This window comes from Artemia sp. Qi Xiang Cuo, chromosome 4 (genome assembly GCF_049724085.1).
Source record: "Artemia sp. Qi Xiang Cuo chromosome 4, ASM4972408v1, whole genome shotgun sequence".
NCBI lineage: Eukaryota > Metazoa > Arthropoda > Branchiopoda > Anostraca > Artemiidae > Artemia > Artemia sp. Qi Xiang Cuo.
This window is the reverse complement of record NC_142797.1, coordinates 20,281,861-20,309,030: the sequence shown is the minus strand read 5'-3', so window position 1 is coordinate 20,309,030 and position 27,170 is coordinate 20,281,861. Positions and strand designations below refer to the sequence as shown.

General features: G+C 34.2%; 1 protein-coding gene across 3 annotated transcripts in view; it reads left to right on the top strand.

Annotated features, from left to right (window-relative positions):
• LOC148952867 (phospholipase A and acyltransferase 3-like) overlaps window positions 1–27,170 on the top strand; it is a 161,639-nt gene that overhangs the window by 65,125 nt on the left and 69,344 nt on the right. For all 3 annotated transcript variants that reach the window (XM_089087454.1, XM_089087453.1, XM_089087455.1), the window contains one exon: window positions 11,452–11,633. In XM_089087454.1, the coding sequence (XP_088943580.1) occupies window positions 11,452–11,633 (182 nt within the window). The remainder of the gene's footprint in view (window positions 1–11,451; window positions 11,634–27,170) is intronic.

Here is a 27,170-nt window from a genome sequence, read left to right as displayed (position 1 = left end):
GAGAAAAAAAGTTAGCTCAATTCTGAAATTTACCAATGAAAATGAAAAAAAGCTTCCATTTCTGTTCTTAATTTTTCCGTAGAAGATAGGAAAAGTTATACTATGATTGTGATTATTTTCCACGAAGATAAAAAGTTTCACTTTAATTCTAAATTTTCTTAAATTCAGTTCCGATTTTTCTCAAAGAGATGAAAAATTTAAAGTTCTGTTCCAAATTTTTCATGGAAAATAGAAAAAGTTAAACTCTGATCGTGAATATTCGCCATGAAGATAAGGAGCTACACTTTAATTCTGAGTTGTCTCGAAGAAGTACAAAATGTTCAAGTTCTCTTCTGAATTTTCTTAAAGAAGAGAAAAAAGTTAGCTCAATTCTGAATTTTACCAATGAAAATGAAAAAAGCTTCCATTTCAGTTCTTAATTTCTCAAAGAAATAAAAAATTTAAAGTTCTGTTCTAAATTTTTCCGTAGAAGATAGGAAACCTTATACTATTATGGTGATTATTTTCCAGTGAGGATAAAAAGTTTCATTTTAATTCTAAATTTTCTTAAGTTCAGCTTTAATTTTTATTAATGATATGAAAAAATTTTAAGTTATGTTCAAATTTTTTCATAGAATATAAAAAAATTTATAAATTGATCGGGAATATTCGCCATGAAGATGAGGAGCTCCACTTTAATTCTGATTTTTCTCGATGAATTGCAAAATGTTCAAGTTCTCTTCTGAATTTTCTTAAAGAAGAGAAAAAAGTTAGATCAATTCTAAATTTTACCAATGAAAATGAAAAAAGCTTCCATTTCAGTCCTTAATTTCTCAAAGATATAAAAAATTTACAGTTCTGTTTTATATATTTCCGTAGAAGATAGGAAAAGTTATACTAAGATTGTAATTATTTTCCATGAAGATAAAAAGTTTCACTTTAATTCTAAATTTTCTTAAATTCAGTTCCGATTTTTTCAAAGAGATGAAAAATTTAAAGTTCTGTTCCAAATTTTTCGTAGAAGATAGAAAAAAGTTATACTTTGATTGTGAATATTCACCAAGAAGATAAGGACCTCCACTTTAATTCTGAGTTTTCTCGAAGAAGTGCAAAATGTTCAAGTGCTCTTCTGAATTTTCTTACAGAAGAGAAAAAGTTAGCTCAATTCTGAAATTTACCAAAGAAAATGATAAAAGGCTTCCACTACAGTTCTTAATTTCTCAAAGACATAAGAAATTTAAAGTTCAGTTCTTAATTTTTCCTTAGAAGACAGGAAAGGTTATACTATGATTGTGATTATTTTCCACGAAAATAAGAAGTTTCACTTTAATTCTAAATTTTCTTAAATTCAGTTCCGATTTTTCTCAAAGAGATGAAAAATTTAAAGTTCTTTTCGAAATTTTTCATAGAAGATAGAAAAAGTTATACTTTGATTGTGAATATTCGCCATGAAGATAAGGAGCTACACTTTAATTCTGAGTTTTCTCTAATTCTGAGTTTTCTCGAAGAAGTACAAAATGTTCAAGTTCTCTTCTGAATTTTCTTAAAGAAGAGAAAAAAGTTAGCTCAATTCTGAATTTTACTAATTAAAATGAAAAAAAGCTTCCATTGCAGTTCTTAGTTTCTCACACATAAAAAATTTAAAGTTCTGTTCTAAATTTTTCTGTAGAAGATAGGAAAACTTATACTATGATTGTGATTATTTTCCACGAAGATAAAAAGTTTCACTTTAATTTAAATTTTCTTAAATTCAGTTCCGATTTTTCTCAAAGAGATGAAAAATTTAAAGTTCTGTTCCAAATTTTTCATAGAAGATAGAAAAAGTTATACTTTGATTGTGAATATTCGCCAGGAAGATCAGGAGCTACACTTTAATTCTGAGTTTTCTCGAAGAAGTACAAAATGTTCATGTTCTCTTCTGAATTTTCTTAAAGAAGAGAAAAACGTTAGCTCAATTCTGAATCTTACCAATGAAAATGAAAAAAAGCTTCCTTTTCAGTTCTTAATTTCTCAAAGAAATAAAAAATTTAAAGTTCTGTTCTAAATTTTTCCGTAGAAGATAGGAAAAGTTATACTATTATTGTGATTATTTTCCATGAAGATAAAAAGTTTCACTTTAATTCTAAATTTTCTTAAATTCAGTTCCGATTTTTCTCAAAGAGATGAAATAATTTAAAGTTCTGTTCCAAATTTTTCATAGAAGATAGAAAAAGTTATACTTTGTTCGTGAATATTTACCATGAAGATAAGGAGCTCCAATTTAATTCTGAGTTTTCTCGAAGAATTACAAAATGTTCAACTTCTCTTTTGAATTTTCTTTAAGAAGAGAAAAAAAGTTAGATCAATTCTGAATTTTACCAATGAAAATGAAAAAAGCTTCCATTTCAGTTCTTAATTTCTCAAAGACAAAAAAAATTTAAAGTTCTGTTCCAAATTTTTCGTAGAAGATAGGAAAAGATATACTATGAGTGTGATTATTTTTCATGAAGATAGAAGTTTCACTTTAATTCTAAATTTTCTTAAAGTCAGTTCCAATTTTCCTCAAAGATATGAAAATATTAAAAGTACTGTTCCAAATTTTTCGTAGAAGATAGAAAAAAGTTAAACTCTGATCGTGAATATTCACCAAGAAGATAAGGACCTCCACTTTAATTCCGAGTTTTCTCGAAGAAGTGCAAAATGTTCAAGTCGTCTTCTGAATTTTATTAAATAAGAAAAAGAGTTAGCTTAATTCTGAAATTTACCAATGAAAATAAAAAAATGCTTCCACTACAGTTCTTAATTTCTCAAAGACATAAAAAATTTAAAGTTCTGTTCTAAATTTTTCAATAGAAGATAGGAGAAGTCATACTATGATTCTGAATATTTTCCATGAAGATAAAAAGTGTCAATTTAATTCTAAATTTTCTTAAATTCAGTTCCAATTTTTTGAAAGAGATGAAAATATATAGTTATGTTCCAAATGTTTCAAAGAAGATAGAAAAGTTATACTTTGATCATGAATATTCACCAAGAAGATAAGGAACTCCACTTTAATTTTGAGTTTTCTCGAAGAAGTGCAAAATGTTCAAGTGCTCTTCTGAATTTTCTTAAAGAAGAGAAAAATGTTAACTAAATTCTGAAATATATCAATGAAAATGAAAGAAGGCTTCCACTACAGTTCTTAATTTCTCAAAAACTTAAAAGAATTTTAAGTTCTGTTCTAAATTTTTCCGTAGAAGATAGGAAAAGTTATACTGTGATTGTGAATATTTTCCATGAAAATAAAAAGTTTCACTTTAATTCTAAATTTTCTTAAATTCAGTTTCGATTTTTCTCAAATAGATGAAAAATTTAAGGTTATGTTCCAAATTTTTCATAGAAGATAAAAAATTTATACTGTGATCGTGAATATTCGCCATGACGATAAGGAGCACCACTTTAACTCTGAGTATTCTCGAAGAAGTGCAAAATGTTCAAGTTCTCATCTGGATTTTCTTAAAGAAGAGAAAAAAAGTTAGCTCAACTATGAATTTTACAAATGAAAATGAACAAAACTTCCATTTCAGTTCTTAATTTCTCAAGCACATAAGAAACTTAAAGTTATTTTTTAAATTTTTTTATAGAAGATAGGAAAAGTTATACTATGATTGTGATTATTTTCCATGAGATAAAAAGTTTCACTTTAATTCTAAATTTTCTTAAGTTCAGTTCCGATTTTTCTCAAAGAGATAAAAAAAATTTAAAGTTCTGTTCCAAATTTTTCATAGAAGATAGAAAAAGTAATACTTTGATCATGAATTTTCGCCATGAAGACAAGGAGCTCCACTTTAATTCTGAGTTTTCTCGAAGAAGTGCAAAATGTTCAACTTTTCTTCTGAATTTTCTTAAAGAAGAGAAAAAAAGTTAGATCAGTTTTTAGATTTCCAACTGAAAATGAAAAAAAGCTTCCAAATTTATTCTTAATTTCTCAAAGACATAAAAAATTTAAAGTTATTTTCTTAATAGGCTTGCATAATATAGGTCAAGTTATACTAAGAATGTGATTATTTTTTATGTCGATAAACAGTTTTACTTTACTTCTAAATTTCTGAAATTCAGTTTCCATTTTTAACAATTAGCTGACAACAATTTAGTTTATGTTCCAAATTTTTTATAGAAGATAAAAAATTTATACTGTGATTGTGAATATTCGCCATGAAGATAAGGAGCTACACTTTAATTCTGAGTTTTCTCGAAGAAGTACAAATTGTTCAAGTTCTCTTCTGAATTTTCTTAAAGAAGAGAAAAAAAGTTAACTCAAATCTGAATTTTACCAATGAAATTGAAAAAAAGCTTTCATTTCAAATCTTAATTTCTCAAAGACATAAAAATTTTAAAGTTCTGTTCCAAATTTTTTGTAGAAGATAAAAAAAAGTTATACTTTCATCGTGAATATTCACCATGAAGATAAGGAGCTCCACTTTAATTCTGAGTTTTCTCAAAGAAGTGCAAAATGTTCAAGTTCTCTTCCAAATTTTCTTAAAGAAGAAAAAGAGTTAGCTCAATTCTGAAATTTACCAATGAAAATGAAAAAAGGCTTCCACTACAGTTCTTAATTTCTCAAAGACATAGTAAATTTTGAACTTTTAATTTTCTCACCGGGAATCTGCAGCCAACCAACAATACCACCCTTTTTGAAATAACTGCATGCACTTTAGGTTAATTTAGGTTCACTTCGCGTGGAGCGCCATTCTACATGAACCTAACGTTAATGCAGTTATTTGAAAAAAAGGTGGTATTGTAGGTTGGCTGCAGTTGCCCGAGTGAAGGAAATATCAGTTGTGCTATTATCTATACCTTAACTGAAATAGATGGTAGCACTTGCTTTAGTAAAAAAAAAGAATCTAGCTTTTTGCATTATAAATTTTTCATCTCTTTGAGAAAACCCAGAACTGAAATGGAACCTTTTTATTTTCTTGGAAAAATTAGAAGAGAACTTGAAAATTTTGCGCTTCATTGAGAAAATTTAGAATTAAAGTGGAATTTTTTATCTTCATGGTGAATATTCACGATCAAAGTATAACTTTTTTCTATCTTCTACGAAAAATTTGGAATAGAACTTTAAATTTTTTCATCTCTTTGAGAAAAATCGGAACTGAATTTAAGGAAATTTAGAATTAAAGTGAATTTTTTATCTTCATGGAAAATAATCACAATCATAGTATAACTTTTCCTATCTTCTACGGAAAAATTTAGAACTGAACTTTAAATTTTCTATGTCTTTGAGAAATTAAGAACTGTAGTGGAAGCCTTTTTTCATTTTCATTGGTAAATTTCAGAATTGAGCTAACTCTTTCTCTTCTTTAAGAAAATTTGGAAGAGAACTTGAACAGTTTTCACTTCTTCGAGAAAACTCAGAATTAAAGTGGAGCTCCTTATCTTCATGGTGAATATTCACGATCAAAGTATAACTTTTTTCTATCTTCTACGAAAAATTTGTAACAGAACTTTAAATTTTTTATGTCTTTAAGAAATTAAGAATTGAAATGGAAGCTTTTTTTCATTTTCATTGGTAAAATTCAGAATTGATCTAACTTTTTTTTCTCTTCTTTAAGAAAATTCAGAAGAGAACTTGAACATTTTGCACTTCTTCGAGAAAACTCAGAACTAAAGTGGAGCTCCTTATCTTCATGGCGAATATTTCTGATCAAAGTATAACTTTTTCTATCTTCTATGAAAAATTTGGAACATAACTTTAAATTTTTTCATCTCTTTGAGAAAAATCGGAACTGAATTTAAGAAAATTTAGAATTGAAGTGAAACTTTTTATCTTCATTGGAAAATAATCACAATCATATTTCCTATCTTCTACGGAAAAATTTAGAACATAACTTTAATTTTTTTATGTCTTTGAGAAATTAAGAACTGAAATGGAAGCTTTTTTCATTTTCATTGGTAAAATTCAGAATTGAGCTAACTTTTTCTCTTCTTTAAGAAAATTCAGAAGATAACTTGAACATTTTGCACTTCTTTGAGAAAACTCAGAATTAAAGTGAAGCTCCTTATCTTCATGGTGAATATTCACGATCAAAGTATAACTTGTTCTATCTTCTATGAAAAATTTGGAACAGAACTTTAAATTTTTTCATCTCTTTGAGAAAAATCGGAACTGAATTTAAGAAAATTTAGAATTAAAGTGAAACTTTATCTTCATGGAAAATAATCACAATCATAGTATAACTTAGACAGAAAAAGCTCGTTAACACAACCTATAGGCCTAAATTTATATCAAATGACAGTTTCGAAAGCTAGCCTAATAAAAAATAAATGCGATCTGATAAAAAAAAATGCTAGCTGGTTTATACTTAACATAGACTTTATGCAACCCCACCCCCTCTAATTTGCAAATATATACCCTGAATTTGAATATATTGGGGTGGGGGCTAAAATTCATTTCCAACAAAAAAAAAATATTATATTCGAAAAAAGCATAAAAGAGGGGCATCGAGTTGTATATCCACTATAGTCAATAATGTGATATGGTAAAAATTTACCATTTAAATATCTCAATTAATTATTTATAAACAGAACCTACGTTATAAATTTGGATTGCAATAACTTCTAAATCATCCATATTTGATGTTTGCTCCATAATGCTTTGAAACGAACTGTAATCCTAGCCTCGAAGCATGATCAATATAAACAGTCTCAAGGTGGAATTGTGTTATAACAGTTACGTAAATTCATTGCTCTGGTGATGTAATCTTGTACCGGTCATATTCAAACCCCTGTGATCTTGTACTGGCAGTATTCTAGCTCATTGGAGGTCAATGATTTTTTCCCTTTAGAAATAGTTACCCTCCCCCTACTTTCTTTAAATCATTGAAATAATTTTCGCCTAAGGAGAAGCAATGATCCCGGATACCAGTGCAGGACGGGGATCACATATCTTCTCTAGTCAACACCGAAGTGCTTAAGCCGGCTTAGAACCGAAGAGCAAGAAGTCCCTGTGACCTACATGAATGGAGGATTTATCCAATTCTGGACCCATCTTGGTCACAAAATGGTTTTCAACACTTGGCGATGCTCTTCTATCAACAAGAGTTGAAATTCTGCACAGACAATCTCAAGCCTATTACCTCCGACTCATTATTTATTCATGCCTGCAAATATTATGCTACTACGGGGAGGCAGCCCATAATAGATAAATTAGCTAGAAAGAGGTATTTCAGCCCGAAGACGCCCTTCAAAACATACCAAGCCCACAGGAATTGTCCATTAGTCAGAATCCCGTGCGAATGCTGTGTCGTTAACTAGGCTATAATTTCCTCGAGGGGCGCCACTCCTCTAGTGGGAAAAGAGTTCACCGCAAGGTCCCCAGTCTTGCCGGTACCCCGAAAAGGTCGAGGCAGCCCTTGGCAGAGGCTGTTGTCCGTAGATCTGGTTTTTTTTTTACAAGTGGATTAACAAATTCACTACCTCGACCCGTTTGAATTTTTCGATAACACTTTTGGTCAAGAATACTTCCTATAGCTTTAAGAAGTTCAACACCTCTCTTTGTCCGCAATGGAATAGCATATGCATAGCGACTAAACACACTAATTGCAAGTAGAATATATTTCTAGGCAGGTTTGCCACCCTTGCCTGGAAGAATTTACTAGATCTAAGAGGAAAAATTTACTAAATCGCATCTGTTTTTACTAAATGCTCAAAAATTTTTTTGGCGCGTCCGGCTCCCACCGCACTCGCACCATCACGCATAGACTTTTACTATAGGAGGATCATCAGTAGGATTTCAACAATCTTTTTTCTCTTTTCCTCTTTTCTTTCGTTTTCATATTATGATTGAAAATTCCGGAAACCTATAAGTTCAAATATCCCTTTTTTTATTATTTGGATGTAATACTGAATAGGCTTCATAATTCAGATGCGGTGTATCCAAGACGTCAAAGAATAGTCTCGATTCTTGGATTCTGGAAATCCTGCTGGTAAAGTGCGGCTTTAAATTAATCAATGGTCTTCAGGTCATAAAATTCAGATATATTGTAAAATTAAAAAACAATCAACGAAGAAAAACAGCTACAACTCATATTCACGATGCAATTCAGGCAATGGAGTGCTTAGAATCTGATGTGTGTTTGAAAGTGACGGCTTTTGAAATTTGTCCTTCAGTTTCTGTTTTTAGGTTTGAAATTTAAACCCTTAATTTTGCATTTTTAAGAGGAAATTTGCCACTTTTAAAACACTAATTGGGCTGGTCTTTAAATAACTGATAAGCTGCTTACAAAGATTTCTGGCAAATTTTAAAGCAATTTATTTAGGATTTTTTAACTGTTTTTCCTGGCTTCTCTCTCGTTTTTATTCAAGGAAATCAAAAACCAATACAATCTATGCCACTTCAAAACGGAAATGACGCAATCGGCTACCGGTTTAGTTGTAAAAATATGTAAATTAAAGTCAACCTCAAGTTCGACTAGGGCTGCCAAGAAAAAGAAAACTTATATAACACACAATAATTAGTTAAAAAAAACATTGTGTCAATAGTTTTCAGGTCAGGCAAAACATACAAGTTAAAAAGTAAGAAGAAAAATTTGTAGTCACAATTAAAAAAGTCGCACTTAAAAGGCTTTAATCGTCCTCGGCCTCATCCGAATTTAAAGTATCAACTAGTGTCAAATTCTGACTGATGGGGTCTACTTGGTTCCATTTCTTGATAGCCCGAGTCAAATCGCAGGGGATCATCCAGTAATGTACTCCACTTGACGACCTGAGAACAAGTTGCTTCGTTTTCATCAGGGAAGAAACACCAAGACATTTTACCAATTTCGGTTTTTAGTTTTGCCGACCGACAAAATCAAGAACGGCCTATCTGCTCCAGCATTTGAATGGGGCAAGCTGCAGAGAGTCAGAAGGAATTTGAGCAATTACAGAAACAGTTCGTTTCCAGCAGCGTCTTTAAAAAGGGACAAGGCTAACTAACAAACGTAGCAGCTATTATGAGAGTCTAGGAAACCTTTCCTGAAAACAAATTAAGCCGGCGTACCAGTCCTGATTTTAAATAGTTTGCCTTTCAAAGCGAGTATCAAGAAGAAGCCGAGAGAAAGGTAGAGATTTTTAAGCGCTAGGGTTGACGCGAAATAGCATAAATGAGAGCAATAGTAGCAATAATATCTAACGTAATAGAAATCAGATTTTTTAAAGAAAAGACCCTAATTTTTCCCCCTGAATTCATGGAAAATAACAAAGTTTTGTTTACTACAAATCATGACTTTTTACAAGATTTCGGGGAATTTACTAGATCCTCTAAATTTACTAGATTTTTTGTTTTTTACTAGATCTAGTAAAATTCCACTGACGGTGGCAACTCTGTTTGTAGGGGTATTGTAACGCCTTTGAATCTCATCTAGAGTTAAAAGATGTCCTTGCATTATATGCCAGTGGCAAAACGGCTTTAGTTTTTCGATAATCATTACCATGAACCCTATAGATTCGATGTACAGTGTAACTTGGTTCATTTTGTAGATACTCTTTTACACTTTTGATACCAATACCAGTGAATTTAGAAACTGTGGTGGGAGAAATTAAACTTCCCACTTCACCAATATTTTCATAAGCATATTTCAAAACTTCAACCATTTTGAACACAAACATGTAGTGTAATGTCCGCTAGCCTTTTGCATACTAGCGGGTAATGATGGTTGGTGGCGATAAGTTGATATCAATACGTGTTCGCTTTTGTGTAGCCATAGCTACCACCGGTGTCATCAAATCAATGTTTCTACTGCTACTAGTTGTGTTAGTATTCTCTTCTTCTTCAAAGTATTCTCTTCTTAGTATTTTCAAAGATTGATTTAAAATCTTCATCTTCTTCTTTTAATGTTGATGGTGGTGGTGACTGGCACTATGTTCTTGTAATTTCTTTAGAATTTGCTTATTGATAATAAGACTTTTCGGGAAGTTTAATGTATTTAAAAAGTTGAATAGATGACTGTCAAATGATAAAAGTCTTTTACGATTTCTAACCATATCATATATTAAATCAAGTAGATTATAACTTTTCCCTTGAATTATAATTCGTTTCCCATTACTATCAACTTGAATTTGATCTTGACTACTTTCCATGACATAATTATGTTAAGACTCTTTTACTTCGTTCACTGGCAGTAGATTTCCCATACTTGAGACCATTGAACTCAATTCCTCTTTTGAGTGTGTTATTGTTCAAGAATCTTGAAGAGATGCTTCCTTTTTTTTGATCAATGACGCTTGCATTGATTGGTCTTACATGACACGGTTTATGTTTGTCCACTCGAAGTGAATCTTGAAGTAAAAGTAATTTTTTATCAAAGGAAATATACTCATCATTAATGAATTTACTTAGATTGTCCTCAAAGTGTTCCATTGGTGAAAGGGCGAGTTCTATTGGCGTCAATTTGTAGGGTTTAGCCAGAATTCTGTTTTTTAAAGTTTCGGTTACTATTGAGCAGTGTCGCTCCTTCCTTACAGTTCGTTACCACGAACTGTTTGATAAGCCTCCACCCCTTTGAACAAGATTTTTACGTTTCTACCTAAGATATTTCCTTTTGCTCTAGGATTTTAGATTGTGCTTGTGTTTACAGCACCCCATCTTCAAACAGTCTGACTTCTTAGAGAAGGAACCGCAATATTTATACAAAGTTCGCTAATTATTTTGATAGAATTTGGGTCTGTATTTTCAAGAATTTCTTTTTTTAAATTACGGCATTGATTTAGATAACAACACTAAGAAATAGTGTTTTTTCAACTGCTCCATGATTGCAACTAAACCATTTTTTCTTTGCGCATGGTAAATAAATGTTTATGTAAATAATGTCAAATTTATCACTTATTACCATACAGTTCCTATCTTCTGGATATAAATCTGCAAGAATGTGTCCGAAAGGACGCGGTGTAGAATAATTTTAGGCTTCTAAGAGACAATAAGGGTTTGTGGGGAATACTTGCTTTCATATTTTCATAGTTGAAGACATTTCTCTTGGATTTCGAAATAAAATGAAATAGGTGGTGTTCAGAGATATAGTTCTAAAAGCTTTATTCTTAGTAAATAAGTTATGACTTATTAGCACCATTGACAAGTTATGATTGTGTGAAAAAACAGCCCAGAGTTTAAGAATAGCTGAAGAATATTTGTCAATTTCACTTATAAGATCATCTATAATTAAAAGACCATTTTTTGGAAGGTTTTCTAAAATATATAACCCTTGAACAAATATAATGTACGGTTGTGCACTTTCATCTCATCAAAAAGCTTTCTGCCATGAGTTATAGCAATAGATAATACATTTACGGGTGCTATTCGTTAAATAATAGGAATTTATATTATCTTTGAAATAAGCTGCTCAGCCAATAGACTATGATTCTAAGAGGCGCATTGAGCTTAAACACGTTTACTGCTCTAAGGTCTTCACTTCTCTTTTTTTACTTTTTTAGTTTTTTAATTTGCTACGCTTAACAAAATCTTCCTTGACTTAGGAGATCTGTTAGAATTCGATAGAGTGACTTATAAACACTGGGCAGTTTATGTTGGAAGTGGCAACATTTATGACTACGAAGTGGTTCATTTCTGTAACATGAAATCAAGCTCGTTTTCCGGCAGTTCTGCGTCCAAGTACAAGGAAGGTCAAAACACTAATGGAAATCCTGTGCAGAACGATGTAAAATCTTCTCTCTCTATCATTCGCTCGCTCTCTTCTCTCCCGCTCGCTCTTTCTTTCTCTCTCTCTCTCTATTTTTCTTTCTCTCTCTCTCTCTTTTTCTGTCTCTCTCTGTCTGTCTGTCTCTCTCTCTCTCTCTCTCTCTCTCTCTCTCTCTTTTTCTTTCTCTCTCTGTCTGTCTGTCTGTCTGTCTCTCTCTCTCTCTCTCTCTCTCTCTCTCTCTCTCTCTCTCTCTCTCTCTCTCTCTCTCTCTCTCTCTCTCTCTCTTTCGCTCGCTCGCTCTCTAACCATCTCTGTTGCTCTTCCTTTCTCCTGTTTTGCTTTTGAACAATGTCTGAAAATCATTTTGTCTTGCTGGGACGTTATGAAACGTGGACATTTACTAAAATATTTGCTTTCTTGAAATCCATGTCAAGGGAAACTTTAGACTATTCGTTTCGTGTTAATGCTGAAACCAGACAGATAGATCTCTTTCTTTGGTCATAAAAGAGGATTATGTTAATTTTAATTACAGAGAGCGGCTCCATACGGACGTTATGAACCTTACGATTATCAAGCAGAGGATTAATTTTAAAATATAGTTCTTATAAAATCATGAGTTTATCACAAGTTCTTTTACTTTTTTTGTTTGTCACGACATATCCAATAGCAATAGACTGCCATGATACGCTATCAAGACATATTCAATATATCCTGAAAGATACTTTGTACCTAGAAACAATTTCCTAGCAACAAAACCAGACACATTCCTCATCTGAGGTGCATTCCCATCCCCCTGACACATCTTTTATCCCCAAAAATTTTCTGTATCCCAAGTCACAGTTTCGAATCCCCAGAGACATTCTGGTTTAAATGTGCAATAGAACTCCTTAACAGTCGTTCGCTTGCCCGAAAAGTCGAATCTTCTGACTTGTCAAATTTCTGGATTTAAAGTCTGAAAAATATGAACTTTTGAAAATGGATGACTTTCTTGAAAAGCCCTAATGTGAAAATGTTGAAATGGGGAACTTGAAAGTTTGTAACGAATATATTGCAATATTAATGAACAAAAACTAAGTAATCTATAATATTAGTCAGCCAAAAAAATGTATTTAAATCTACTGAATTAAAATCAAATAAAGTTAAATGCTAGGGAAGGAAGTTTAGATATTTTGAAAATTTCACACTTTAAGAACTTTTTTTTATTCTTTTAAATGTTTCGTTTTCAATTTACTCCAAATCTGAGTGATTGAGAGCTTGAGTTTTTATGCTGGCGCTTGTTTCATGTATTATTTTTGAAGGACTATTTTGTAACTTCACTAGTGTGAATCGTGGAAAAAATTATGTCCAATATGAGACAAACTCTCCGATGGTGAAACTTCGTATATTTTAGGTTTCTTATAGTGAATATGCATTACATTTTATCTTGAGCTGAATGAACTACCCTCAGAAGCTGGTCTTTATCTACTTTGTCTCTTGTTTCAATCCCTTTCTATTATTTTATACATTCCTTTTCTTTGTTGTTGTTACGTTTGTTAACTTTCTTGGACATATCTTGACGTGTATGAGCTATCCTCGTCCTGGGAACATGCTCTCCTGAGTCATCTAGTGATCTTGCCAATCGTTTTTTATTATTCTGAACATTCTCTGCCTTGATGTTTTTTGTTTATGTGAATTTTCTTGCTAAGGGGATGGCACCCTTTCCATTTCGACGTTCCTGTAGTGATTTCCCTCTCATCTATGTGATAAATGTGACATAGTTACATATTTGTTTTGTTCTTCTGTTGCTCTGTGTGTTAATTGTAAGCCGTCCTCTGATTGTCTTATGATCTTACTGATCTTCAGTTCAGACTGATTACCTTCGTAGGCTATTCTGCTTTCAAATCTAAACTCTGATGTATTTAAGCTCTCGGAGTAGGTGAGATGCTGATAAAAATTTTTAACAAGTATCCAAGTCACAATAAAAAGATATTTCTAATTCAATATTTGGATCATAATTAAGCTCCATTTTATGGTTTTCAAAACCCTAATTAAACTCCTGTAGAAAAAAAGTGAAAAGAATAAGTGTTGTAATTATAAAGGTATTAGCCTGGTTTCTCTAGGTAGCAAATTACTTAGTATGATGGTACTTTTTAGATTTAGAGATGCTGTAGACACAGTTTTAAGAGAAGAACAGTACGGTTTTAGGAAGAATATATGATGTGTTGAAGCTACAGTGATGACAGTGGTCAAGTATGGGTCTGAAGCATGGGCGCTCTGAAAAACGGAGGAAAATTTGCTAGATTTTTTCCTCAGAAATTGCCTACGGACCGTTTTAGGTACCCGACTGACTGACCGTAGTTCAAACAGTACGCAGTACAAAAGGTGTAGTTCAATCCCGCATTCAGGAGTTCTAATGAGAGAAAGGTGGAGACGGCTAGGATACGTTCTGCGGATAAAAGAAGACAGGTTGTCATTTTTGTTCAACCGTCTAGGCCTAGACGAAAAACAGGTCTTCCTCGGTTGGGGTGAGACGATGTCGTAAGGAAAGATTTAGGGGAAATGGGAACTTCCTGGAAGGGTGTAGAGAGGATGCTTTGAATAAATTGGGATGGAGGAGGAGCGTGCATAGCTGTGTTGGCCTCAGACGGCTTGGTGTTGTGGTGAGTTGTTAGTAGCAGTAGTAATAGTATATTCTAGAAAAGTGAACAACACTCTTCAAAAGAAAATTGATTATAATAACTATAGTGAAACACTCCCATCTTCTTCCCCTTCTCGAGTAAAAACTAGCCTTACTGCTTGGTGGACTCTCAAACATCTTTCTCTCGTCCTGAAGGTGTTCTATCCTGTTTCCTAAAGTATTATCAAGCTACCCTTAACTTTACCTGCTTTTTTTAGTTTACAGTAGAAAGTATTTACAAGGGATAGGATTTCATATGTCTTCTAAAGGTGTGTTTCCAATTCAAAATTCTCTTCTTGAGAAAGACTGTGTCATAATGACTGTTTCAATGTAATAATAAGAATGATTAATTTAATTAGCGTAATTGATAAATATTAAGATAATAATAAATAAAAGATTACACGATTGCAGAATTATTGTGATAGAGCAGAAAATTTTCCTAATTCCAGTTCTAATCCTTATTCCACCTGGTCTCTCCATTTCACATGTCTCGATTTGATCAGATTTTCCTTTCCAAATTCAGCCATTATCTTTCCTTTTAATATCATTGAAATCAAATACAAGACATCTGGCAAACCATACTCAAGTTTGATCGTGTTTTCGATGAAAAAAAAGTTTGCTCTTCGCAATTATCGGTATCTGAATTTGAGAAAGATATCAGAATCTCAGAGCGTGTCATAAAGTTGAAGTTCACGACCTCAGTGGAATCATAGGCAGCACAATAGCGCTGCTTAAGTAAAGAACGATGTTGGCACAATGTTTTATTATTATTATTATTATTATTTTAGACCAGGGCACTTCATATCGAATGGGTTGTCGTAGAAACTTCAAAAAGGGCTTCTTCGATTGGAAATTGAAAGGGCTTGTGCCCTTTTTAATAGTCGACAGCGATTCGAGGAAAACTAACATTCCTCTCACACCCATCATTTCCCCAAACACATCCAATCAACATTTCGAGATAGCCATTTTTTCGACGTACTTGAAAGTTCTGGAACTTAGGTCTTTGAGGATGACAATCCCCCCAGAGCCCTCGGAGCAAGAGTTTTAAGTTATGCCCTGGGGGCATATAAGGTTTTTATAGAAAGTGTTGTAGAAACTTCAAAAATGGCTTATTCGATTGAAAATTGAAAGGGCAAGTGCCCTTTTTAATAGTCGAAAGTGATTGAAGAACAACTACCCCTCCTCTCACGCCCACCATTTCCCCAAACACCTCCAACTAAAATTTTGAGTATAGTATTTTGTTCAACGTAGTTGACGCGTCCAGAAATTATGTGTTTTGAGAATGACACTCCCCACAGCCCTCATGGCAAGGGTTATAAGATATGTCCTGGGGGCATATAAGGTATTTATAGAAAGGGTTGTCGTAGAAACTTCAGAGAAGGCTCATTCGATTGGAAAATGAAAGGGCTATCGCCCTTTTTTAAGGGTCGGGAGGGATTGGAGGGCAACTAACCCCCCTCTCACGCCCACTATTTCCCTTTTGTTCAACGTAGTTATAAGTTCTGGAAATTAAGTCTTTGAGGATGACACTCTCCCCAGAGCCCTCAGGGCAGGGGTTGTAAGTTATGCCCTGGGGTCATATAATTTATTTTATAGAAAGCGTTGTCGTAGAAACTTCAAAAATGGCTCATTGGGTTGAACATTGGCTAGTGCCCTTTTTAATAGTCAAAAGTAATTGGAGGGCAACTAACCCACATCTCACGCCCACTATTTCCCCAAACACATACAATCAAAATTTTGAGATAGCCATTTTATTCAAGGTAGTTGGAAATTCTGGAAGTTGGGTCTTTGAGTATGACACCCCCACAGCCCTCAGGGCAAGGGTTATAAGTTATATCCTGGGGGCATGCAAGGTTTTTATAGAAAGCGTTGTCGTAGAAACTTGAAAAAGGGCTCTTTCGATTGGAAATTCAAAGGGCTAGTGCCCTTTTTAATAGTCGAAAGAAATTGGAGGGAAATTAACCCCCCTCTCATGCCTACTATTTCCTAAACAGCAAGTAGAACAATGGGGATTTTTTTTTTATATTTTTTATGAGACAGTGGAACGCAACCTTAAATGAATATTTCGACCCTATATCCAAGGACTGTCCTCAGCAAAACAAATGAAGAAAAAACAAATATAAAAGAACTCACATTAAAATTCAATCGTTAAAACAAAACAAAAAATTTAAAACAGCCCTAGCATCATTACTTCAAGGAAATTCCCCCTCTCACGCCCACCATTTCCCCAAACATTTCAATTAAAAGTTTGTGATAGGCATTTTGTTTAACGTAGTTGAAACGTCCAGATATTATGTGTTTTGAGAATGACACTCTCCCCACAGCCCTCATGGCAAGGGTTGTAAGTGGAACGCAAAACAGCCCAAGCATCATTACTTCAAGGAAATTCAACCAGGAATGGTACATCAAGCGATATGAAAAAAGACAGTTCATTCAAATGGAATAAGAAACATTTACATACAAGCTCTTAATGGTAATCTTGCCTTTTTGGCAGCCAGCCTAGAAGGTCTATCCGTAACAGGTTGAGTGGAATTATTTACTGGTTTTTTAATATAATTAGTTAAATCATTTTAAAGAAGTACTACTATTTATTTGATTTTAATTTCAATTGCTTCTCGAACAACCTATTTTATACCTAAATCATTGCTAATAAGGGGAATTTCTTCAAAAAGCATTATATGACTAGGACTATCAAAGATATGACTGCTTAGAGCATAATAAAAAGAAATATTTGTACTTTTAGAATTTAAAGCTTTAGTTGTGTCATCTTTGTGTTGTTGTAGGCGTTTTTCTAAATTTTAATGGGTTCTACCAACATAATAGCTGCCACAGTCACATGGTATTTCATAAACCCCTCTTTGGTGAGTAACTGGGGTTATGTCTTTACCAAAGTTTAGGAGACTCATGATTTTTAAATTATTGGTAAATACTACCTAAAAATTATTTTGCGTGGAAACTTTTTTTTAAACTTTTAGTGACTTCTGGAATATATGGAATGTAAATTATATTTGAGGGTTTGGCGGGAACTTCATATGGTAAAAGGCTCTTGATTTTACGGAAGTGTCTTGCCAATCTTCAGCTAATTGTATTGTTAATAAAGACAATAGGATAACCGTTTCCAAAAAGTATGTCTCTAATAAAATTTGTTCATCTGTGATGTGAGATTCAGAGTAAATGTTTAGGGCACGATCGACAAGAGAGATGACTACAGATATGTCAAATCGTGGGGGGTGATTAGATTTGAAATGTAGGTATCTGTTATTTTATGTGGGTTTTCTGTAAATTGTAAAATCCAGTTTATCAACGCTACGAATAATTAATACACCCGGAGACGGTAGTTTATTTGAAATTTCATTTTCTAAGCTAAACTGTAGATTTCGGTCATATGTATTAAGGTGATCGAGAAAGCCCCTTAGTTCATTTCCCTGATAATTCCAGAGCGATACTACATCGTCCATGTAACGCCCCCAATAGACATGTTTTAAAAAATATGAATTTAAGGCCCAATTTTCAAGACCCAATTTTTTTTTAGAGACATTCTTTTTGGAAACGGTTATCCTATTGTCTTTATTGATAATAGTCATATCTATGATAATCCTAGCCATAAAATGCTTTTCGAAGAAACTGCCCTTCTTAGCAATTATTTAGGCATAAAACAGGTTGTTCGAGAGGCAATTGAAATTAAAATCAAAATAAATAGGAATACTTCTTTAAATAGAAATTTGAGGCAATATTCGCTTAATGCCTTAAATTGAATTCAAAGGGAATTGAAAGGGCTAGTGCCCTTTTAAATAGTCAAAAGTGATTGGAGGGCAACTGACTCTTACGTCCACCATTTCCCCTAACACATCCAATCAAAATTTTGAGATAGCGATTTTGTTCAACGTTGTTGAAAGTTCTGGAAATTAGGTCTTTGAGGATGACAACCCCCTCCACAGTCAAGGCAAGTGTTGTAAGCAATGCCCTGGGGTATATAAGGTTTTTATAGAAAGTGTTGTCGTAGAACCTTCAAAAAGGACTAATTTGATTGGAAATTGAAAAGGCCAGTGCCCTTTTTAATAGTCGAAAGTGATTGGAGGGTAACTAACCCCACTCTCACACCCACCATTTCCCCAAACACATCCAATCAAAATTTTGAGATAGCCATTTTATTGAGCTTAGTTGAAAGTTCTGGGAATTAGGTCTTTGAGGATGACAACCCCCCCCACAGTCAGGGCAAGTGTTGTAAGCAATGCCCTGGGGTATATAAGGTTTTTATAGAAAGTGTTGTCGTAGAACCTTCAAAAAGGACTAATTTGATTGGAAATTGAAAAGGCCAGTGCCCTTTTTAATAGTCGAAAGTGATTGGAGGGTAACTAACCCCACTGTGACTCCCACCATTTCCCCAAACACATCCAATCAAAATTTTGAGATAGCCATTTTGTTCAACGTAGCTGAAAGGTTCGGAAATTAAGTCTTTGAGGATGACACTTCCCCCACAGCTCTCAGAGCAAGGGTTGTAAGTTATGCCCTGGGGGCATATAAGGATTTTAGTGAAGGCGTTGTCATAGAAACTTCAAAAAGGGCTCATTCGATTGGAAATTGAAAGGGCTAGTGCCCTTTTTAATGCTCAAAAGCGATCGGAGGGCGAATGCCCACCCACACCCATATGAAGCTAAGAGAGGAAAGGAAATAATAAATGAAAAATAAAACCAAAAAAGGGTGAGAAAACGAGGATTTTGTCAGCCAGTGGCAAAAACATGAAGACGAAAAACAAGCAAATATTTCGACAAGGACCTCCGCCAAGTCTTCCTCAGGGCTTAACAAAAAAGAAGAAAAGAAAAAACACAACAGAAATCTATCCTTTTGGAGTTTACTGTATCGAACAGACACTGAATGAAATACCAAGCCAAAAGGAATGAAAGACAATATTTACCAAAGAGATTGAGGAAGAATGTTTTGCCTCGTGATACTTTTTGCTTGTCTGCAAATTCGGTTTTCATTAGGTATGCAACCCCCTTCCACAGCCATCAGGGCTAAGGTTGTAAGTTATGCCCTGATAGAAGGTGTTTTTGTATAAACTTCAAAAAGGGCTCATTCGAGCGGAAATTGAGAGATCTATTACCCTTTTTAATAGTCGAAAGTAATCGGAGGAAGAATCAACCCTCCGACGCCCATCATTTCCCCAAATATTTCCAATCAACATTTGATATGGCCATTTTGCTCAACGTAATTCAAAGGTCTGGAAATTATGTCTTTGAGGATGACAACCACCCCCCAAAGCCCACAGGACAAGGGTCGTAAGTTATGCCCTTAGGGTATATAAGGTTCATATAGAAATTTTTGTCGTAGAAGTTTCAAAAAGGGCTCATTAGATAGAAAATTGAGAAGACTAGTGCCTTTTTATTAGTCGAAAATGGTCAGAGGGCCTCCCACGCCCATCATCTCCCCAAACACTTCCAATCAAAATTTTGATATAGCCATTTTGTTCAACGCATTTCAAAAAGATTGGTAATTATGGCTTTGAGGATAAAAAAAATCCCTCCAGCCCTCTGGGCAAGGGTTGTAATTTATGCTCTGGGAGCATATAAGGTTTTTATAGAAAGTGTGGTCATGTAAACTTTGGAGGGGCCTTATTTTATTGGTGATTAGACACTCTAGTGTTCTTTTTCAGAGTCAAAGTGATCGTAGGGCAGCTCCCCCCCCCCCCACGCACACACACACACCGTATTGTCCCGAAATGCATCTAATAGAAATTTTTAGATTGCCATTCTATTCAAAATAGTCTAGATATCATATAACAAGGCTTCTGGGGTTGGAACAAACTCCAGAGCGCAGTATAAAGATATAGATCTATAATTTCTTTAATTTATATATTTCTATAATCCATAATTTACATACTGTGCCCCACAGATTAGGGGCAAGGGTTGTAAGTTATGCCCAGGGGTATTTTTTTTTTGAAGGGATGGTTTTTTAACTTTAGAAGAGGCTCATTTGGTTGAAAATAGGAAGTTCTAGTTCCTTTTTAAGCGTCAAAAGTGGACGGTATTTAGCCCCCTTCTACAACCTGTCCTTTCACCAAACGCATCTGATTCAAATTATGAGATAGCGATTTTTTTCAAAATAATCAAAAGAACATATAATAATTTCTCTAGGGATGACTCAACCCCCCCCCCCCCCCCCAACGCCCTGGGGATAGGGTTATAAGTTATTTTATGAGGACATATACGGTTTTTATTGAATGGGCGGTAGTATAAAAAACAGATGGGGCTTATTTGATTCGAAATTGGAAGTTGTAGGGCCGTTTTTAAGAGTCAAAGCGATTTGAGAGCAAACGATGCCCCCCCCTCCTCCATGGTCAGCATTTGCCTTAACGCCTCCAATATCAAAATTTGGAGATAATAATTTTATTCATCGTAGTTGAAGGTTCCGGAAATTATGTCTATGAGAAAGACGCCTCCCCCCTATAGCTCTCGGGGAAAGGGTTGTAAGTTCTGCCCTTGGAGCATATAAGGTTCTTATAAAAAAGGTGATCGTATTTGCTTTGGAGGGGACTCATTGGATTGGTAATCATAAGTGCTAATGCCCTTTTTAAGAGTCAAAGCGATCGGAGCGCAGATACCCCCCCCCCCCATACGCTTAAAAACGTCGTATATTCCAGAGATGTATCCAATAGATATTTTGAGACAGTTCTTTTATTCAAAATAGTCCAAATATCATGTAACAAGGCTTTTGACGTTGATCCAAACCACCAGAGCCTGAGGGCGAGGGTTGTAAGTTATGCCCTGAGTTATGACATTTAAGATTCTTATGAAAGGAATGGTTGTACAACCTTTAGAGGTGGCTCATTTGGTTGAAATTGGAAGTTCCAGTCCCTTTTGAGAGTCAATATTGATGGATGTCAAGTAGCACCCCACCCAATTACCCCTCTTTTCACCAAATGCATTTGATTGAAATTGTGCGATGGCAACTTTGTTTAAAATAGTCCAAAGAACATATAACAATGCTTTCAGGGTTGGGAAAAAACCCCAGAGCACTGGGGCAAAGGCTTTAAGTTATGCCCTGGTGGCATATAAGGTTTTTATGGAATGGGTGGTCGTGTTAAATTCAGATGGATCTCATTTGATTTCAAATTGGAAGTTATAGTCCCCTTTTGAAGAGTCAAAGTGATTTGAGAGAAACGTCCCCCATCCCACGCCCATCATTTCCCATAAAAAATATCCGAACAAAATTTGAGACATCGATTTTTTTCAGCATCGTTGAATGGTTCAGTAATTATACGCAGCAATAGTTGTAGTAGCATTAGTAGGAGTATGCAAATAGCGCATTTTTTTCCAACACACGATGAAATTTTACACACGTGTGTTACCCCTTTAACACACGATGAAATTTTTAGCTTAATACCATCAACCGGTCCTGAAGCATTGCTTATACGTCCTCTTGACAACCTATATGGACATAGTGTGTTTCGATTTATTTCAATACAGTTACAATATTGCCCAAAATTTTTGCCTTAATATCCTCAGGTTTATTAGTTGTAGCAGTAGTACCATTAAATATAGTAGTAGCATCGAAACACACTACGAATATCAGGTACAAGAGAGGACCAAGAACTGAAGCTTGTGGAACACCGCACTATATTGGAAACGGCTGAAAAGATTTATTGCTCAAACTCACTCGTAGCTTCCTTTACTTAAATATGATTCAAACCAACCTAAAACACTACCCTTTATGCCTAAAAAACAGCCTTTCCAATAAAATCTTAAAATCAACAGTGTCGAAAGCCTTTCTAAAATCAATAAAAATACCCATGCACTGCTCACCTTTCTCAAGTGCTGAGTTAATGTTCTACAGAAGATGCTGGACTGCCTGTGTAGTCGAATGTCCTTTCCGGAAGCCAAATTGACCTTCGCGTAAACGATTTTTATCAAATACTCGTAAAGCCGGTGATGAACAATCTTTTTATAAATTTTTGAATAAATCGGGAGAATTGATATTGGTCTCCAATTACATATGTCAGTTTTGACGCCACCTTTTTGCAACAGTATAACTTTAGCTATTTTAAACGCAGTCGGAAACACCCCCTTTTCATAGGCAGCGCAATAGCGCTGCCTAAGTAAAGAACGATGTTGGCACAATGTATTATTTATTATTTATTTATTTTTTTTTTACCAGGACACTTCGTATCGAAGGAGTTGTCGTAGAAACTTCGAAAAGGGCTCATCCGATTGAAAATTAGAAGGGCTTGTGTCCTTTATAATAGCCGAAAGTGATTGGAAGGCAACTAACACCCCTTCTACGCTCACCATTTCCCTAAACACATTTAATCAAAATTTTGAGATAGCCATTGTGTTCAACGTAGTTGATTTCCTAAGCGAAATTATGTTTTTGAGGAGGACACTCCCCCCACAGCCCTCAGGGCAAGGGTTGTAAGTGCCCTGGGGCATATAAGGTTTTTATAGAAAGCTTTGTCGTAAAAACTTCAAAAAGGGCTCACTAGATTGGAAATTGAAAGGACTAGTGCCCTTTGAATAGTTGAGAGTAATTTGAGGAGAACTAACCCCCCTTTCACGCCCACCATTCCCACAAAGATATCCCATCAAAATTAAGAAACAGCTATTTTTTTCAGCGTTGTCGCAAATTCTAGATATTAGGTCTTTTAGGAGGATAAACCCCCCACACCCCTCAGGACGGGGGTTATAAGTTATGCCCTGGGGATATAGAAGGTTTTTATAGAAAGTATTGTCGTAGAAACTTCAAAAAGGGCTCATTGGATTGGAAATTGAAAGGGCCTGTGCCCTTTTTAATAGTCGAAAGTGATTGGAGGGCAACTAACCCGCCTCTCATGCCCAAAATTTCGCCAAACACATCCATTCAAAATTTTGAGATAGCCATATATTTATGGCTATCTCAAGAGGTCTAAAAAAAACCTCTTTTCCATACTACCCAAGAGATAAAGATCTTAGTACTTTTTTAAAAGGTTTCGACAGTTTTTTTTTCTCGTTAAGATTAGTCAAATATTACTTGCAAATTGTAGCAGAAATTAATCTGAGTAGGGCTCTAAACCCTATGTTTTTTAAAAGTCAGAATGTAATTTGCACTTAACTGAAAAAAAAATTCTTTTAAATGTTTTCACTGTTATAACTTAAAGAAATAAAAAATAATTAAGATTTTAAGGGATAAATATCAGCATATGTATATTAAACTGAAAATGCACATTTTTTTCTAGTAAATTCATATGAATTTTTTTCAGTAAAGTACTAATTATATTTTAGCTTTTAGAAACCATAGGGTTTAGAACCCTGCTTTCTGCTCGTTTTGAGTTTGACTTATTTGATTTCCGTTTGTTTTGGGTTTAATTTATTTATTGATACTGATATGTGGTAGTTGTATGCTTGGTAGATTATTTTATTCTATTTTTGTTCATTTTTGGTTTAATGGAGTTCTTTACTTTTTTTTGAAAACTTATTTTGTGTAAAAAGTTTTTGATGAATTTATAGAAATATTGACAAGGTATACGATGACATAAAGAAAATAAACCACCACCGACTTGAGCGTTCTAAGGCTCATTCCTTCGACTCCTGCACTGTTTGACTTAATCGTGCTAACAATTTTGCGTACCTCCTTTTCAGTACAAGGCTGGAAATTCACTCCGAAATCTCTTTCTCGCTCATCCACAAAACTGCTTGATTCGGAAATATGGGAGATCCTTGTTTCTTCTTGGATCTCGCAGCCAATTTCAGAGAAACGTTGTCCAAATGCGTTGCAGATTTCCTCAGTTTCTTCCAAGGTCCTATTATTTAGCATGATTTTTGGCTCCGATGGCTTCGTAGGACCTTTTAGAAGATCATTCACAACTTGCTATGTTGCTGAACACATCCTAAGTAAAGAAAGTAAAGGGGTTACCTTTACTTTCTTCAAATAAATTTGCAAAATATGCTTTCTTTTTTGCCTTCTTAGGGCATTTGCCCTATTCCTGAGCTCTTTATACATCACATGAGCTCATTATTCTGCGGATGATTCAGATGCTCCTCACACGCCCGATTTCTCATATCAAACAGTTTAAGCAGCTCATCATCACACCATGGCTTTCTCGTTTTATTCTTTCTGGGGTTTATTTTCTTAAGCGGACACGTGCTATCATAAATATTCGACACTATTTGGTTAAACTTTTCAAATGCTTCCGACGGATGATCTTCATTCAGTACTGTTTCCCAATCAATAACACTAATTTGTTCTTCAAAATTTTTCAGATTAACTGGCTTCAGTTCCCACATTGGTATTTTATTCTTTCTATTATTTTTCTTCACTTCAGAATTAAAATGCAATACAACAGGAAGATGGTCGGAGGCTGGGCTTATAACAACAGAGCAGCACGCTTTACTTAGTATCTCCGAAGACATAAGCACATTATCGATGAGTGTTTCCGAATGATCCGTGATTCTCGTTGGAATGCTCATGGTCAGGCATAAATCATTTGACATCATCAGGCTAAAAACAAATCCAAATTCGGCCCACGCATATTTAGCAAATCAAAATTAAAGTCTCCCATACATATAAACTCTTGACTAGATCTATTTACCTTTGCACCGAGACATTCAAATCCTTCAGCAAACTCATCAAATGATGCACTTGATGGTTTGTAAACAACAGTAAAAATCGAAGGTCGGTTTTCAAACTAAATTTGTATACTATCTGTACATTTCTCTATACTTTCTATACTATACTATCTATTTCTATACTAATCGCGCTAGAAGGTAAGGGTTTCTATCTTACCTTCCTTCCAAATGTCCAAATCCTTTCTAATTTTCCAATTCAAATCCAAGAAATCAACTTCAAATAATCTCATTTGATTGAAAATTGAAAGGGCTACTGCCCTTTTTAATAGTCAAAGTGATTGGAGAGCAACTAACCCCCCACTCACGACCACCATTTCCCCAAACTCATCCAATTAAAATTTTGAGACAGGTATTTTCTTCAAAGTACTTGAATGCTCTGGAAATTATGTCTTTGAGACTGACAAACCCCCCAAACCCCTCACGGCTAGGGCTGTAAGTTATGCCCTGGGGACATATAAGGTTTTTGTAGAAAGCATTTTCGTAGAAACTTCAAAAAAGGGCTCATTCGACTGGAAATTCAAAGGGCTAGTGACCTTTTGTGGCAATAAAGTCTGACTGTGCCAGTTCTGCCGGGTGAATTTTGCTTAATTCTGCCGAGGAATTTGCTTAATTAGCTTCAGATACCGCCAGTTCTGCCGGGGGAATTTTATTGGTTCGTGAATTTCAATGGTTGTCGGCCCTGTGCCGCTTATGACTATGCCAACTGTAATGGGGGATGGAAAGAACCGCACCACTTGTACCATTAAGTATCACGCCACTTGTGCCGTTAAGTTTTATTGCGCTGTTACTATTTTAAACTTGTGCCGCTAAAAATTACACTACTTGTAAGGGACAGTAGGATAAACGGGTGACAGCACCCCTTCCTATGGAAGAAAATAAAAATAGATTAAACTTCTATGTTTGAATTGCCTCAGGAGGCAATAAATTTGTTTGGAGAGCTGTGAGATCAGGATTATATTCTAACTTTGTAGAGTTATCACATCCCTTAGGTGTGCTGCCTATGGAGTGCAATTGAACTAGTTATCTACTGTGCAATGAGATACAGGCACATAATAGGAACAAACACAAATAGAAAAGTAATAGTTTTACTGTGACTTAAATTTCAGGTGTACAACAATGTATGTATATGACCAAGGCTTCATTTCAGTCAGAATAATAATTTCATAATTGCTCGCAGAATGGTAGGAACATAATGTCTGTAATCATAATGCCCATAATAATAATGACGCGAAAAACACTTTTCGTCACAATATATCATACTCCTATGATAACTTGAAACTTCCTGAATAAGACATTGTCTAATGGTTTTTTATTGCCAGGTGTTTTCGCGAAATTCAAAACCGTCTTCATTGATTTAATAGTCGATCTGTAAGATAAAACGTCAAGATTGCTGCGAGGCATTTATATCGGAAGTATCTTTAGAAGGAAGGAATTTTATTATTTTTTATATATTTTAAATACATCACATATTACTCACGGTACATATTACCCTTCCCATTATTTAATGACGTTCCGTCATTAGGATTTGCTTGCCCTTGGGTTTTTGAAATATTTGCGATTTATTTACTATTTGTCCTGCATCATTTTAATTGACATTGTATTATTTTATACTTTTATTAAGCTTAATCAAGAGTGCTTAAAAATTTTCTGTATTAGTTTTATTATTTTATTATATATCCCTTTTTAAAGTTCCTCTACCGGACTAAGATTATCAATGGTTATGGCCTAGCTACTATACTAAAGATTTTTTTTTTTACATCTAACACTGATGACTCCTACATTTCCAACAGTATCAAAGATTTTCATGGGAAATGTTTTATATGGTTGGGACTATTCTACTATTACTACAAGATTTTTTTGAAAATTCATCTTTTATAAGTTTTTATCCTTCGCGAACTATAGGATAATTATGCTTCCTATCTACACTAAATTAATGGGGAAATACATCAATTTTACATAAACTCTGTCTAAGTAACTAGCAATTCATATATATATATATATATATATATATATATATATATATATATATATATATATATATATATATATACATATATATATATGAACGACTTAAAGCATATAATAATATTTTCACTACATTCCCTGGTAATCATTAAAACATTTTCACTGGGTTTGTTCGTTATATAGTTCTGATAATAAGTTACTGAAGTTTTTAATTTATCAAAACTATTAAAATGTGATATGTGTAAATTCACACCTATATCACCACCTTACGTGTGTCTTAGCGTACTCACTCCTTCTGTTGTAAATTGTGGTCCTTCACTCTTTTCGTCTTGGCAA